This window comes from Castor canadensis, chromosome 2 (assembly GCF_047511655.1).
Source record: "Castor canadensis chromosome 2, mCasCan1.hap1v2, whole genome shotgun sequence".
NCBI lineage: Eukaryota > Metazoa > Chordata > Mammalia > Rodentia > Castoridae > Castor > Castor canadensis.
The window spans coordinates 142,093,896-142,109,906 of NC_133387.1; the positions used below are offsets into that span (position 1 = coordinate 142,093,896).

The 16,011-nt window shown below is 45.9% G+C and overlaps 1 protein-coding gene across 3 annotated transcripts in view; it reads right to left on the bottom strand.

Annotated features, from left to right (window-relative positions):
- The window catches only part of Myo5c (myosin VC), an 87,407-nt gene that overhangs the window by 15,299 nt on the left and 56,097 nt on the right, over positions 1-16,011 (bottom strand). For all 3 annotated transcript variants that reach the window (XM_074065961.1, XM_074065962.1, XM_020178143.2), the window contains 11 exons: positions 14,446-14,509; positions 11,628-11,808; positions 9,943-10,036; positions 9,604-9,667; positions 9,440-9,520; positions 8,246-8,426; positions 7,146-7,239; positions 6,108-6,171; positions 5,858-6,026; positions 2,837-2,924; positions 1,165-1,263 (listed from right to left, as the gene is read on the bottom strand). In XM_074065961.1, the coding sequence (XP_073922062.1) occupies positions 1,165-1,263; positions 2,837-2,924; positions 5,858-6,026; positions 6,108-6,171; positions 7,146-7,239; positions 8,246-8,426; positions 9,440-9,520; positions 9,604-9,667; positions 9,943-10,036; positions 11,628-11,808; positions 14,446-14,509 (1,179 nt within the window). The remainder of the gene's footprint in view (positions 1-1,164; positions 1,264-2,836; positions 2,925-5,857; positions 6,027-6,107; positions 6,172-7,145; positions 7,240-8,245; positions 8,427-9,439; positions 9,521-9,603; positions 9,668-9,942; positions 10,037-11,627; positions 11,809-14,445; positions 14,510-16,011) is intronic.

Below are 16,011 nucleotides of genomic sequence, written 5' to 3' on the forward strand. Positions count from 1 at the left end.
AATTCAGCTTGGGTCCTTTCTTGGCAAAAATACACAGGTGCCACCTGCCCCCCTCTTAGCCTATTTGCAAAGCACTTTTTCTTTTTTAAAAGGCAAGGCCAGACAGGAGACAGAAGCTGTAATTTTCTCAGGTGAGGAGATCCTGGACTTTGGATCCTCAGTATCAGAAAGGAATCCCAGCTCCACGCACCCTTAGCCCCATCTCTTGGATAAGGATGGAATATGATCAAAACCCTCACAAGAAACGATGGCCAATTAGAAAACCGGAGACACACAGCGCTGCAAAGGAACCTAGCTGGCCTTGGGGGGAAAAGAATGGCAGTGAGACAGTGGGACTGAGGGGAAGAGAGAAACCTTACAGGCAAAGAGAAGCAAAGGAGGGCCTCCCCACAGCTGCAGTGAGAAGGAGGACAGAGAGGCCCCTGCTCTTGTGTACCAGTGAGGGCAAAGGAGGGTAGGGGAAGGGAGGGCAGGGGTGCTCGTGTACGCAGAGGGCATTGGGAAGAAGAGGAAGCAAGGCTACACTTCAGCCTTCTACTTAAAGATCTTGGGACCAGGTAACTGGATACAGTTTCTTCTCTTCTCTTGAAAGACCATGTTCAAGGTCATGATGAAGACAGTGTAGCAAGTCTGGTTCTAAGACCACTAACCCTTGAGCCTACACTTCAGGCTGTTCCTGTACTGGGATGTGGCTGGGAGCCACTATCAGGATGCCTGCAAATGAATTTCTCAGTGCAAGTCAAATTGAGCACAGAGCCACAATTACTGACATCCCTGCTCCTTTGCTGAGACTCAAGGATGAGGGGATCTGTCCTCTCTCCAGCCCTATGATTAGACTTCCGGTAAGGTTAGGGCAGTGGTTCTCTGCTGAGGACAACACCCTCCCCCACTCGGGGACATCTGGCTATGGTGGGAGTCATTTGATTTTTTACCATCACAACTAGGGGTTGCTACTGGCTTCTAGTGGGTAGAAGTCAAGGACGTGCCTCAGTATCCCACGGTGCACAGCCCCACTCCCCCAACAGTGCTGAGGCTGTGAAACTCCAGGCCTGGGGAAGGAGCAGTGAGGGGAGAGAAAGAGACAGTCCCTGCCTATACTGTGACACTGACTGATGTTCAAGTTCTCCCAGACAGCAAAAACTCAAGAGCTCCAGGTTTTACTACCAAGAATGAGGTTCTGAATGAGCTTGGCCTCATCTTCCCTCCTGTATTCCAGCATTCCAAGGTATTCCTTGGGTCCCGATGACAAGCGCACGTCACTGGCTGCAAACAGAGGCAAATGATCAGCCAAACACACAAAACAGCGGTCCCAGGTCTCATAAAGAGACCACTCTGTCCACATCTCCCCCATTCTAGCTTGTTTGGTATGGCTTTCAGAGCTATTAAAACTTTACTGTATCCTGAAAACCTCCCAGTAAGTGACTTCTATCTGTGCGTTCATCAGTGAGTATGGCCGCTGCTGAAGAGGCTGAGCTGTCCCTAGAAGGAATCCATGTGAGTGCCTGATTGGTCTCCAGTGCAATGCAGAAGGAAGAAACCCAAGACGCTACTGTCTTCAAGGTGCTTCAAGGTGCTTCCTATGGTGAAGGAAGTAAGACCCAGGAGACCTGGTGTGCAAAGCACCAAAGTACAGTCCTGACCCAGGGGTGGGGGTAGGGTTGGGGGGTGGGAGGACTGTGTTAATTACCTATGGCCGCTGTGTCAAATCACCACAAACCTAGTGACTTAAAACGACACACTTTTTTTCTGTTTTTTGTTGAGGATTGAACGTAGGGCCTCATGCATGCTCAGTATGCACTGTGCCACTGAGCAACACTCCCCAAACAACACAAAATTTTAACTGTATAGTTCTGGAGGTCAGAAGTCTGAAAACTGAGCCAGACCCATCCAGCTAAAGTGCTCCTGGCTTCCTGACCTAGAAGTTGTGTGTAGTTAATTGTTCCTTGTTTTGGGGATGATGACACAGGCAGGGAAGCTGGTGAATTTTGGTGTAGACATGTTCAGTTGAAGGTAATAACAGAAGAGCAAGGAGGTGGTCCTAAAGGAAGAGGATCTGACCCTGGACAGGGCAATCTTTGGGGAAGGAAGGGTGATTCCATCATTCATTTCCTCCCACAGTGGGGACAGAATGAGGGGGAGGAAGGACAGACCTGGCCCCTGCTCTTTGGGGCAGACAGCCATTTATCATTTATTACTGATGGGGGAAGAGCCTCAGTTTGGTTTTGGATATTTCAGACTTGAGGTAATTGCTGAATCCCTAAGAATAAAGGAGCTCTTCAAAGAAATGATTATAGGCAAAGAATAGATGGTTACAGACACAGCCTGAGCACGGAAGGCTGGGAGGAAGGGGAAAAGTACAAAACAAAACAGAGAAAAGTGTGAGAGAAGAGCAGAGAAAGGGGGAAAGGCTGAGGCTCCTTCCCACAGGGGCTCAGGAGGACGCCTGCCTTCTTCCTTCTCTGCTTCTCTCTCATAGGAACGGGAACACTTTCTGATCGTATTTTACGTGACAGGGAGAGAAGGGGAGCTTCAAAGCAGTTCAATTTGAAACTTGCTCACAGTTTTCACCTTTTAAAAGGGGGAGCTAACAGCAGAAGAGGTTGAAAGTGTCATTGTAGGATGGCTCCTGTACCACCATGAGCAGATCTGGCATTGTCTGAGGGGAGTGAACAGTCTTCCTGCTGGGAAGGATTTTTCCTTCAGCCCATTGCTAAGTTCCACACTGACCACTTGAGACTCATTCCTTGGGGTTTGGTAGGCTTTGGGTCACATGGAAGATAGACATGTTGACCTTAACTTCAGTTCAAAAGACTAAAACTAAGTATCATTTTCCTACCTTTCTCAATTGTCTTGGTTAGAGTCTTGACTTGATCTTGTAACTTTTTAATCATTCTGTCTTTCATGTCTAATTCTTCCTCCAGATCCTTCAGAAATCAAAAGGAATAAGGACATTAGTTTAGATGTGTCCTTCACCTGCTTTTTTGGTAACAGTTTTATTGAGCTATAATTCACATACCACACAATTCACTCACTTAAAATGATGCAAAACTCTAGGGGTTTAGTGCAGCCAGAATTGTGCTACCATCACCATTACTAATTCCAGAAGTTTTCATTGTCCCTCCCAAAGAAAACTGTAACCTTTATTGGTCGCTCTCTAGTCCCCCATTCCCTTCCAGCCTCCAGTAATCAGTAATTTTCTGTCCCTATTAATTTACTTAAACAGTTCATGTAAATGAAGCAATACAGTGTGCAGTATTTTGTGTCTGGTTCTTTCACCTAGCAGAGTACTTTCAAGGTTTATCCATGCTGCAGCATGCATCAGTGTTTCATAGCTTTTTATGGATGAACAACACCCATATATGCCATATAGATATACTACATAAATCTTGAACTATTTCCCCAAAAAAGTTCATCCCAACCACCATGTACTATATATAGTGCTCATTTCAACATGCTCACACTATCACTATACACTTTCTATTAACTAATATCTAGTTTTAATTTTGAATTTCTTTGATAGTGAGATGATCATTTCTTTCTTTTCTTTTTTTTAAGAAGGATTTTCTTTAACTCAAAGAACAGTGTTTAAAAATCTCATGCCCCACCCCTCTCCTCCCACCCCCAGCCTAAAATATGACGTTATTTGGAAATAGGGTCCTTACAGTTGCAATTATGCTAAGGATCCATATGAAGTCACACTGGATTAGGGTGGGCCCTAAATCCATTGACAGTGTCCCTTTAACAGCAGAGATACCAAGAGGAGGCCACTTGAAGAGAGGCAGAGATCAGAGGGAAGCTATCCAAAGCCAGGGAGTGCCAGGAGCCATTCGCGAGGCTGGGAAGTGCCAGGAAGGATTCTTCCCTAAAGGCTCTGGAAGAAGTGGGGCTCAGCTGACCCTTTGATTTCAGATATCTGGCTTCCACAACTGTGAGAGAATAAATTTCTACTCTTTTAAGGCCCCTTGTTTGTGGTAATTTGTTGTGACAACCCTGGGAAACGAATCCAGATCAAGTCTCTCTTGTGAGCAAAATCTACTGCATACAACTGCCGATAGAAATGCTATTCTTTTCTTGCCCACTCATTTGTCACTTACGATGCAGAGGCTCATCTGTTCAGAAAGTGTTTGTGGGTATGCCTGTTATCCAAGAAACAGGGCTGCCCTGTCCCCACCTGGGAGGAGGGCCAGACATGTGTGACAGGAAAGGCACTGAATAGGACCCCATTGTGCTCCGGGAACACCAGCAACAAACTCACAAAACCCCACTGAACTCCTAAAGATCGACACCTGCTCATGGCTACAGCCTAAGGGATCACACATGGCTCCAAAGCCAGTCCACACAGGGACTTCTCAGACTGTGCTGTGATGTGAGGACTCTAGTTCCTGAGAAAGCCACTCCCAGCTCAGAAAAGATGGCTACCACCTAAGTATCACCCACTGGAATTTGTTATTTCCTACCAAAAATTAAACTCCTGCCTGGTGCCAGCCAGCTGCTCTCGCCTGTCATCCTAGCTACTCAGGAGGCAAACAGCAGGAGGATTGCAGTTTGAAGCCAGCCCGGGCAAATAGTTTGAGAGACCCTATCTTGAAAATACCCAAAACAAAAATGGGACAGCAAGTGCTAGAGTACTTGCTTAGCAAACGTAAGGCCCTAAGTTCAAAGCCCAGCACCACCAAAAAAATAAATACCTTTAAAAAAAGTTAAACTCCTGTCAGTCCTCTTTATGGATGTAACTACTCTCCAAAGTTAAATCCTGAAACTACAAGGCAGGCTTCTGTCCTGTTCTGGTTTTCCTGTGGAGTAGGATAAGGGCCCTGACAGCAGGGAGAAGGGTGCATGGCACATCTAAGTTGACTGCTGTCCTTGTCTCAGCCAGGCCACTGTCCTGGAGGCTTCCAGGCCTGGCAGGGGCCTGAGAAGCTCCCAATTTCCAGGAAAGTGCCCTGTTACTTCAGTGCTTCTCGGTCTTGTGGGTTTCACATGCTGATAGTTTCAAAATAATTGCTGGGATTGTCATGGGGTTGCCAAATTTCATTGTGGTGAGGACATATACATTTTGGAGAAGATTTTGTAAAATTTAAAGTCTTCCATCTATTATCATGATCATTTCACAGAGGAACACTTGACTTTCAAGAGTATGGGAAGGTCATGTCCCCAGAGCAAGCATGGCCCTTCATGAGGGCACATTGTTTATTTATTCATTTATTTTGGTGGTACTGGGGGCTGAACCCAGGGATTCAAGCTTGCTAAGCAAGCACTCATCACTTGAGCCACACACCCCATCCCCTTTTGCTTTAGATATTTTTCAGATACAATCTCATGATTTTTGCCCTGGCTGGCTTTGAACCTCGATCCTCCTACCTATGGCGCCCAAGTAGCTGGGATCACAGGAATGTGCCAGCATGCCTGGCTCATTGGTTGACATGGGGCCTCACTAACTTTTTGCACAGGCTGGCTTCTTACTGCAATCCTCCTGATATCTGCCTCCTTGATTATCTGGGATTACAGGTATGAGCCACTGCATCCGGCAGAAGGAGTAAGTTTTACTGAGCAAAGTGTCTACACATCAGCATTGTTATCCTCCATGTGCTGGAGACCAGGGTGTCCTCATCTCAGATGGTGCTGTCCAGGGATAGTGCTCAGGAACCATAACCCTGCACCTGGTTGCCTCTCCTCTCACCCTTCCTGGGTCACCTGTACTGCAGTGGCAGTGACCTCAGGGACCACCCGTCTTTTGAGATGAGCAAACAGGCCACATTGGCGGAAGGACTTTTGGTCCACAGCAGTTAATGTGTTTCCCTTTCAGCAACATCTTCATATAGACAGCCATTTATCAATACCCTGCAAAACCTCTCACCCTGTTTTCCAGAGTGAGCCGAGATGCTTCCAGCTGGAAAGTACTCTTGACTTCACCTTCTGTCTCAATTTGTTTCTTCAAGTGCTCGCTGGCCTCCTGCAGTTCTTGGATCTTATCTGTCAGCCTCTCCTTTGCCCTGCTGTGGGCTTCACTCTGGGCTTCCATGGCCCTGGGAAAGGGACAGAGGCATGTTGGCCACAGCCTGCCTGTTGTTCCTGTGCTGATGTTTCCAAAGATGGGAAACACTTACTTTCTTTGTGTTCCTTCCTCCTCTTGACTACGACTTAACTGAGTTGACAGTTCTTCCACTTTTCCTATGGTGAGAAGGTGGTCAGTACTGTGGTGGGTGGTACCACTGCATTCTGATCAGGGTTGGGAATTGGGAATGTAGCTCAGTGGCAGTGCACTTGCCTGGTGTGCATAAGGCACTGGGTTTAATCCTCAGCCCTGATGGAAAACAAAATGCTTCTTCCCTGATTTGGTTTGGCATTATTTTTAGTTACCAGAGTTTCTAAGCTATATCTAGCCAAAGATTGGGTTTTGTTTGGCTTGAACAATGTTTAAAAAGATTGTTTTTGCCAGTACTGGGGTTTGAACTCAGGGCCTTGCTAAATTTAAAAAAGGAAAAAATTATTTAAGAATGATATATGACATGAAAATCTAGACTTCTGGATTTTTTTTTTTGGGGGGTGTGGTATTGGAGTTTGAACCAGGGGCTTTCACTTGCTAGGCAGGTGGCTCTACCACTTCAGCCACACTTATAGCCCTTGGATTTTCTTTTCCTTTACTTTTTTTTTTTTTTTTCTGGTGGGACTGGGGTTTGAACTCAGGGTTTTGCACTTGCAAAGCAGGCAACCTACCACTTGAGCCATACCTCTAGCCCATTTTGCTCTGGGCATTTTGGAGATGGGGGTCTCATGAACTATGTGCCTAGGCTGATCTCAGCCTTCTAAGTAGCAAAGATTACTAGTGTGAGCTACCAGCACCTGGCTTGAATTTTCTTTAAATACAGGAATATCCAGCAACACTAGGTCCTACTATTCTCACTTGGCAAAAATGAATGGAACTTGGAGGACACTGTCCCTTTCAAATGCTCCCCCCCCACCCCCACCTCCCACCACAGCCCTTGCTATACCCCATTTTACCTACCTGGCCAGGGAGAATCAGAGCTTAAAACCCTTTTCTGTGTCACTTCCTCACTTTTCTGTATCATTTCTGGCTTTTTCTATGTCATTTCCTAGACACTGGAAACCATCATCTAAAGCCAGGATCAGGGGATTTCAGTTACCTTTCATCTTCTCAGTTGGTTCACTCAGGCGGTTTTCAAGATCTTGCTTCTGTTTCTCTAGCTCTGAAATTTGCTGTTTAAAGTCTGGGATCATCTTTAGAGGAGAATTATAAATGTTAGCACACCAAAAGCTTTCCTCTATGAACTGCACAATCTCAGAAACAAGTAGACCATTTGTGTTCAGCCTGTGGAACATGTAGTTTAAAAGGGTGGGCTGAGGCATTGGGCTGGATTTTTGCTACATTTCTCTTTCTCTCTCGCTCTCTCTCTCTTTTTTAACCTCAAGACCTATACAGTGGTCTCAAAGAACCTGGGCGTGCTCAGAGGAAGGCCCTTAACTGCTGCCTTAAATGTCCCTGTCCTGTCTGCTCACCTGTTGATGCAACCCTGAGACTTTCTAATCTCCCAGGTCAGGCAAGAAGGAGACAGTAAAGAAGGAGAGCAGAGGCAGCTGGTCCCTCCAAAAGCCAGGGAGAGAGGGGTCCAGGAAGCCAGGAAAACAGGGAGGAGGGCAGTGAATAAGGTCACCAGAGGCTCCTGATAGAGCAGGTGGACTCAGCGAGTGGTAGGGGCACATGACAGAGGAGGGTGGCCAGGAGGGGTGGAGGAAGATGGCTACATGGTCTTTGAGAGTTCCATCAGTTTCCCAGAGAAAAGGGTGGGAGGCACCAGGGACATGGGTGTTTCTACAGCATCTCTCCATGGCAGCAGGCATGAATGAGAATAAGTCTGGGACCAGGCAGTGGGTGGAAGAGGAATTTTTAACCGGAGAGACTCAGAGCGTGAGTAGAGGGACCGACCTGGACACCCCCGTCTCAAGAGCCAAGCTTTTGTCTGTTTTTAAATTAATATACAGATTTCAGCACATACACACACACACTGAATTTGGACCCACTGAATGGTGATCAAACACACTCTCAAATCAAAGTGCTCCCCCACTGGCGTCACTGTATGGTTTCATCTTCTGACCCACTATTTTACTCCTGGAGGAGGTAATTTAAATCCAGTGTTTTGCTACCAAGAAACTGAACTTTACTCCACCCTGAATAATGTCTGTAGGATGATGGCCATGACTGGGGCCCAAGGCTAAGAGACCATACCATGTTTTCTGATGTCAGTCTGGTAACCTCATGACGGATACTTTCGTTGATGTCATTCTCCTCTCTGAATAATTTCTGCAGGCGGCTGATTTCTTGACTTAGATGCACTACTTTGAAGTTCAGAGCTTCAATCTCCTTTTCATAGCAATCCTTCTGAGACTGGAAGTGGCTTTCCAAAACACTGTGAGGCAGATGTGCATGGCAGTTACGGAGGTCACAACAAGAGTCTTGCACTCAGTGCATGAGGCTTACTTACACAGGCATAGTGATGGGCTATGGAGTTAGGAACTGTAATTATAGGATCCTCCCAAGAAGTTATGTAGCACAGTGTGAGGTTAACAGGCAGTGAGTGATAAAGAAATTTCATTTTAGAAGTTTTTAAGTTACGTTTTTATACTCTTCATATATCAGAGCATATGAAAATATATGCTCTGTATATTATAATAATTGTAGATAAATGCCATTTTGTGTTTGTCAAGATCCACAGAACAGACAGCACTAAAGCGAACCCTAATGCAGGCTGTGGACTTGGGGTGATAGGATGTGTCAGCGTGTCACTGTGGTGCAGGATGTTGATAGTAGGGGACTGGCGGCAGGGGATATATAGAAACTCTGAATTTGGTGTTCAATTTTGTTATGGAAATAACATTTTTGTAAAAGAAAAAAGAAGGTTTATCAAGTTGGGTATGATGGCACACTTCTGTAATACCAGCTACATTGGAGGCCATAGGCAGGGGGATAGCTGTCCACGGCCAGGCCTGGGCAAAAAAAAGGGAGACACTCTCTGAAAAATAACTAAAGCAAAAAAGAGCTTGAAGTGTGGCTCAAGTGTCAGAGTGCCTTCTAGGAAGAGTGAGGCCGTGAGCTCAAGCCCCAGAACCAACAGAAAATAAGTTTATTAAAGAAACCCAGCAAGTGCTTAGGTTTATCATACCTACCTATCTACAGCAGCAGTGGTTTTACTATACAGATGACAGGTTTTATTACTAGATAGTTTATCTCTTGAGGAGGTTTTTCTCATTGCTAAACGAATTACTTAATTCTCAGAGAAGTCATTCTTACAGTACATCTCTCAGACATCATTCTACTGTAAGAATGTACTTCAGGTGTCAAATCTTTGTAAAGTCAACTTCTGACTTCCCAACAGCTTCCTATCTCTGAAAACTGGAATGGGGCCCTGAGGGGGCTTCTCACCGGGTGGCTTTCTTTAGTCCTTCATATGCAAACCAGAGTTCCCCGTCCTCATTCAAGTGTTCCAAATCTTCCACAGACAGCCTGATAACAAGGAGTAAGGAAACCAATCATCTCTCTCATGTTTTGTGCATTTTTGAGTTCTTGATAATACAATAAACAATTACCTGCTCCTTACTTCTTCCATGTCATAGCTGTCAAGAACTTGCTTGGTGATCTCTGCCATCTTTTCTGAAAGGAAAGGACAGGGCCAACAAACCTTATTTGTGCACCATGTCCCCCTCTCATGGCCTTTCTAGAACCTACTTCCTGATTTCATAGAGTCAACAGCTAAATAAATAACCAGTTGCCCAACCGACCAACTAACCAACCTCCTGGGCAGTCAATCAACTAGCTATGCAGACTACCAACTAAGCAACCAAGCTCATGCCCATCAGTGTGCAAGGACACATGCTTGTGACAAATTCAGTCTGCGTGCCATGGGCCAGGGACTCACGTGGCTGTACCTCTCATTTCCCGTTTTTGCGCCTGCACGTGTTTTTCCACATCTATCTTCTGTGTCTGAAGCAGCTCAATCTCCTTTTCAAACTCAGAGATGGTCTGAATTGTGGCATTGACCGAACCCAGTGAAGAAAAAAATAGTGGTTATGCTTTTCATCAGATGAGGGAAGGCTGTTACAGCAGAGTGTGGAGCACAGCATCTGCCCTGCAGATTGTTGAAGTCATGTTAAGTCATCACCGCCCGCAAGGCTTGCTTGAAGCATGCTAACTGCTGTCTATTCCCACATCTACATGGTGGGGCATGGCTGGGCAGGAGGCTGGGCCTCTCTGTTATATATAGGAAAATAACTATTTCAAGTTGCAGTGAGATAGGTGGGCGGCGAGCTGAGAAAAGCAAAATCACAGGGCCCAAAGCTATCTTTCAGTGGATGGTAAGCCTTAGGGAGGATGGGGTGAAGTTACCACCTTCCTAAAAGCTGGGGGGGGTAGGGCTGTGGCCTGGTGACTGGGGTCCCCTCAGGGGCAGCTGTGGTGTCAGGAGGAGGGTGTATTCCACCTTCATTCACCTTGTGAACTCAGCTTAGTAAAATCACAGGTTTATGCTTTTGTGGGAAGTATGAGGGAAATATGAGGGCTGGCAGGGATGGCAGAGGAGACCGTCCCCCTGTGGTGCGTCCTCAGTTACTCTGAGAACTAAGGGCTCCACCTCCTGGTTCTACAGGGGAATCAAGCTGACATTCACTGTGCGCTTGACCTACACAACCTAATCCTAACAAACCTGTAAAGTGAGTAGAGGGCTCTTGTATAGATGAGGGAGATGACGCTACATTCACCTGAAGGCTGAGGGCAAGTTCAGGTCACATGCCAAGTTTATGGGGAAGGCAAGGCATCTACTCCTAAACTTCTGCTCTGCTTTGGAATATTTCAGTAGATATTCCAAATCCTGTTTGAGCTCACTGATGCTCCTTAGATTGACTGTGACAAAACACCTTGATAAGGATGAGCTTTGAAAACCAGACATCTGAATGTGTCTTGCACCAGTTTTAACTAGCACAGAGGAGGTGGATGACACCTACTGGTGCCTTGCTCTAAGCGCAGGCTCACATAGCCCCTCCCCACTTCCTCCCCTCCCTCCCCTGTTTAAGACTGACTGCAGCCAGATGGCCTGACTCCCACAGATGGATGTCAGTCATGCGTGACTTCTCAGGGTTACGCAGTTGTGGAAGTGCTCATGAGGTCCAGTTTCCTATTTTCAAACAACAGGACACCAGGGGCTAGAAAAGGACAGCTGTGTTATCCAGACAGATGTGCTTCCCAAGGCTCTTATCAACCATGCACCACTATTCCAGAAAAGGACTGGGACATGGCTCATGTGGTACAGCTCTCGCCTAGCAAGTGCAAGGCACTGAGTGCAAAACCCAGTACCTCCCTCCCCCGAAAAACAAAACAGAAAAAAAACAACAAAAAAGAAAACTGACTTTTTTAAAAATATGAAACACAGTTACTGCTAAGTCAAAGGCAGCCTGGGTCTCATACTTGGGAGAACCAAGGGCCTTGTGCTCTCCTTGCCTTTGGCCTTTGTACTTTACACAGATGCTCTTAGCTGTCTGGTCCAGTGGGAGCGTGGAACTGCCGTTCCTCTGCAGGTCAAAGGGCTTAACCTGTGGCGCTCTAAGAGAGGGTGACCCACCTTTGCCTGCTTGCTCAGTCGGGCCAGGTCTCCCCTCAGGCCATCAGAGGCCAGACGCTCGGCCTCCAGCTGCTGCTGGAGCTGCGATCTCTCTTCACTGAGAGCCTTAATCTCATCTTTCAAAGACTGCATCTGCTTCTCATAGTCTTGTGTTTTCAGCTCAAAACTTTTTTCAAGAAGTCTAGGCAGTGAAAGAAGAAAAAGAGAGGAACTAATACAGAAACTTAAAACGACAGGTTATCATGAGCAGGGGATCAGGAACCAATGTAAAGATCAGTTAGAGTTGAATCAACATGGGTCGTAACACATGGGTACACAAAAGCAACAGTAGGAATCTTTCTGTATAGCTATCCTTAACTCAACTAGCAAAAACTCTTTGTCTTCATTATTATGCTTATGTCTTTTCTTCAACAAAATCAGTCACAAGGGTGGAACTGGACCTGCCTGAAACTGAGGAGGGGAGGGGGGGGTAGGGTGGGGGAAGGGGGAGAGGTAGGGGAGGGGGGCAGGGTGGAGAAATATATACGCACATGTGAATAAACAAACAAAAAAAAAGAAGTCTAGGCAGTGAAAGAAGAAAAAGATTAATTTAGAATTGTCTCTCCTGCCTTTGAATTAGAGTAGTGCATTTTTTTTAGATATAATGACAGAAGACTCCACCCCTCCTCCCTTCCAAGGAGACAAACTAATAAGGAAATATTTTGACAATTTCACTATATTTTTAGCAGACTGTTTCCTTTTCCTTTAGGTTAAAGGCAACTTCTTCCACCTTCTGGTCTGAGAAATGTGGCTGTGTGAAGATCGCACACAGGGAACACAGGAGGGGAGCAGAAGTTGCACTTGGTGTGGAGGTACTGTGTTCCCAAAGCCAAAGCCAGGCCTGGGCACTGGGCCATATCCTGAGGGGCCCCTTCCCTCAGCTAGGCCTTGGGTGTCCTGCCAAGTCCTGGCCCCTTCCCACTTCCAAGGACCCTGCAGGGGCTTGGTTTGGTCCTAAACAAGTTAATATGAGCTGAACATCTCTAATCTGAAAATCCAGGATCTGAAATGCTCTGAAATCCAAAACTTTTGGATCGCCAACATACTACCCAAAAGGTTTCAGATTTTGAAACATTTAGGATTTTGGACTTTTGAATTAGGAGTGCTCAACTGGTAAAGTCTATAGGAAGATCCAAATACGAGAAACTTCAAAATCTGAAACGCTCCTGCTTCCAGGCATTTCAGATAAGGGAATCAGCCTGTAGAGCCACTAGGTAGGTGCAGGAGTCTAAGCCTTTCAAGTATTTTAGACAACACTACGGCAAATCCAGGAGCCCTGAAGTCCATGGGAATCCAACTCCTTGTGAAGGGGTGTTCAATTAAATGTGTGATGATCAACTAAGAAATTAAGTGAAGACAGACATGACCTAGACAAGCCCAATCCAGTGCACAAGCAACCCAAGCACGAGTTTATCACATAGTTCTACTTGGTGGGATTCAACGCAGAGCACATTCTCACTTGCTTCTATAGCACAAAGGGAGAAACTCCAAGGAAGAGAGCCAAATGTGCCCCAAATATTTCTGTCTGATTCCCTTTTGCAGATATTAATAACCTTTAAACTTTATTTTCATGTTTTTCAAAAAACTATAGTGCTCCAAAAAGGCCAGTAATAGAGCCTTCATACAAAAAAACTGAAACTGGAAATCTTATGTAAAAAGAATTACAACTCATAGCCTGAGTTGGTTGGAAGTATGGCCACAGACTGCCAGCAGCTTTGTGCCTCCTGACGATTGAGACAGGGGCCAAACTTCCCCAGACGGCTACCAGGGTACAGACAGAGCTTCAGGTGAATGCTAAGGAGGAGCAGAGTTTTACCCATATCATGTCATTGGCCTGCACAGCCTGACCCAGAGAGGACAGCAAATAGCTCACAGTGACCTGCTGGGACCTGGCTCTCTGGTCCCCTGCATGAAATGACCACTGCCAGGTAGCCCCAGCATTGCAGAGATACCAAAAGCTGAGCTCTGCTCCTAGAGTTGAGTATACATTGAAAATTATTTGTCCAGGTCAATGATGTGGGGTCATGAAACACTTTATGTATGTGAACTTGGAGCCCTGGAGTGACAACCCTCCCTCCACTCTTTGGAGTGCCTTCTTACCCAGACCCTGGCTGTCCTGCTAACTGCAGGCAGAAGATGTCTGTCCCTATCCTATACTCCCAGGCAGGTCCCCAAGAGACTTGATAAGAATGTTCCAGTGCCCTGCCATGCATCCCCGCTTTGAGATCTAAAAACTATTATGCTGACTCCTTAGAGAAGAGGGAGCCAGGCTGGAGTCTTTGGAGGTTAGCAGAGGGTTTGCTATTGAGATGGGAGAGGGGCTGTACAGTTCAAGGTCCAGGGGACTGCCTTAACTTGGTGAGGTAGGTTACATACCTTATTTTCTGGGACAGAAGTCAAGTTAGCAGGTACGACAGGTAGTGGGAAAGGGGTTTATTTATCTTCTAGGCCATCACTGTAATTCTTACATTTGAGGGAAGGTGGACACAGTGGCCATCTCTGAATGTCTTACTGTCTTAGCAATAAAAGGAAAGTGAGCAATTCCTGGTGGTCTGCTGTGCCCATCTGGCAGGAGCTGTACTGACATCCAGAGCCTGTGCAGCAGTCTGAAGGTGACACCCTGGGACTAGGCTCTTGTGACTCTCAAAATCTCTCACTTCCTAAAAATACTCACAGCCCACCCTCTGTGTCTCTGATGTGATACCTGCAAGCTGAGAAGCAATAGAAAACAGCAGAGAGGGAAGGGAGGGGTAGCTTTAAGGCGAACCAGATTTCATACATTCTTTGTTGTTCTTCTTTTTGCACATCATCAAAGAGCTGTTTGGTGAGGTTGTCCATTTTTTCTGTGGAAAGAGAATGGTTTGTTAGGCTGAAGATGTGGCTCAAGTGGCAGAGCACCTGCCTAGCAAGTGTGAGTCCCTGAATTCAAACCCTAGTAGCACAAAAAGAGAATGCTTTTTGAAAGAGGTGTGCCAAACCAATACTTTGTCTCATGCCGCATCTAAGAAAGTGTGAATGTAAGAATAAGTATGTGGTATTTGTTACTAATGGGGCATAAGGTGAGGGTGCATGTCATTTCCCATTAACCACAAATGCAGTTGAGGGAGTTCCAAAACAATAACTCTCACAAATTTGTCATGTTGGGATCTGTGAGTAAATAGTTTCATTTATAGCATGTTTACTGGTCTGAGTGCCACCTGTTTTTACTAAAATAGACATTCTGTCTTCAGGACAATACCCATTACTAGAAGTAAACAGAAATGCTTTGTGGAGATCATTACTTTCTGACAGGCTTCCTCCACCTTGGTGCCATTGGGGTTGAGCTGGATGATAGTTTGCTGAGGAGAGGGGATGTCTGTGCATCATACGAAGCTCACTGGCATACCTGGCTCTTACCCTCTGGAAGCTAGAAGCACCTCTGCTCCAGTTGTGACAACCAAAAAACGTCCCCAGACAATACCTAATCCCACTAGGAAGAGTATGGGAGCAAAAGCCTGTCAAAGCCACTAATCCATGATAACCAAGAAAACAAAGTTTCTGTCTTTATCTGGGGAACCAGAAGTGCAAAAAAGGCAAGTCTCAAACAAAAAGGGGCACTTGAGAACCAGGAAACGATCACTAGTGTTCAGGACATTCCACAGCTATGACCAATCCCACTTCCTAATGTGCCCATACACAACAGGAGCAGTAAAGGTGGGAGAGCTGCAAATCAGTCTGTCAAAGGTGACATCCCTATCTACATTTGGCTGACATGTCATCCTTGGGTTCTACATCATATCTGAGGCCCAGAGGGGAGTCAAGTGAGGGGTCACAGCAATTTTCCAAATTGCTCGGTTTTAAAAAAAAAAGTCAACACTTTAATAGTTTGTCTATCAGTATCAAATGTCCCTGCAGGAAAATGACTGCTTTAGAATGTCACAAGTCAGCCAGAAAACACTGGGGAAATGCTTAGCTTTAATTTAGAAGCTAGCATATTTGATACAACCTCAGTTTTCAGTTCATCAAAAGTATTGGCTTCCAGCTCTGGTGCTGACTATCTTGGGCCACTTGCAAATGGCCTAAAGAAGTGGCTGGAATGTGACTTTCTTCCCAAGAGCAACAGGATTATGTTCAGCTTTAGGGTGGGATGGCAAACAGGGGACATGCACTTGCTGGCATTCCTGGGTCACAGGTCACACAGGTAGGTGAAGGTTGGTACTATTTACAAACTGTATACCACTGTGGGGAACCCTGTAAGAGAAGCAGGTTACAGACGCAGGGTTGAATTGCTCCTGGGCTTTTCGGAAGGGTATAAAGTTATCAGCTCATACATGTCATTGGTGCCAAATACGTAGTCTTCAGCCCC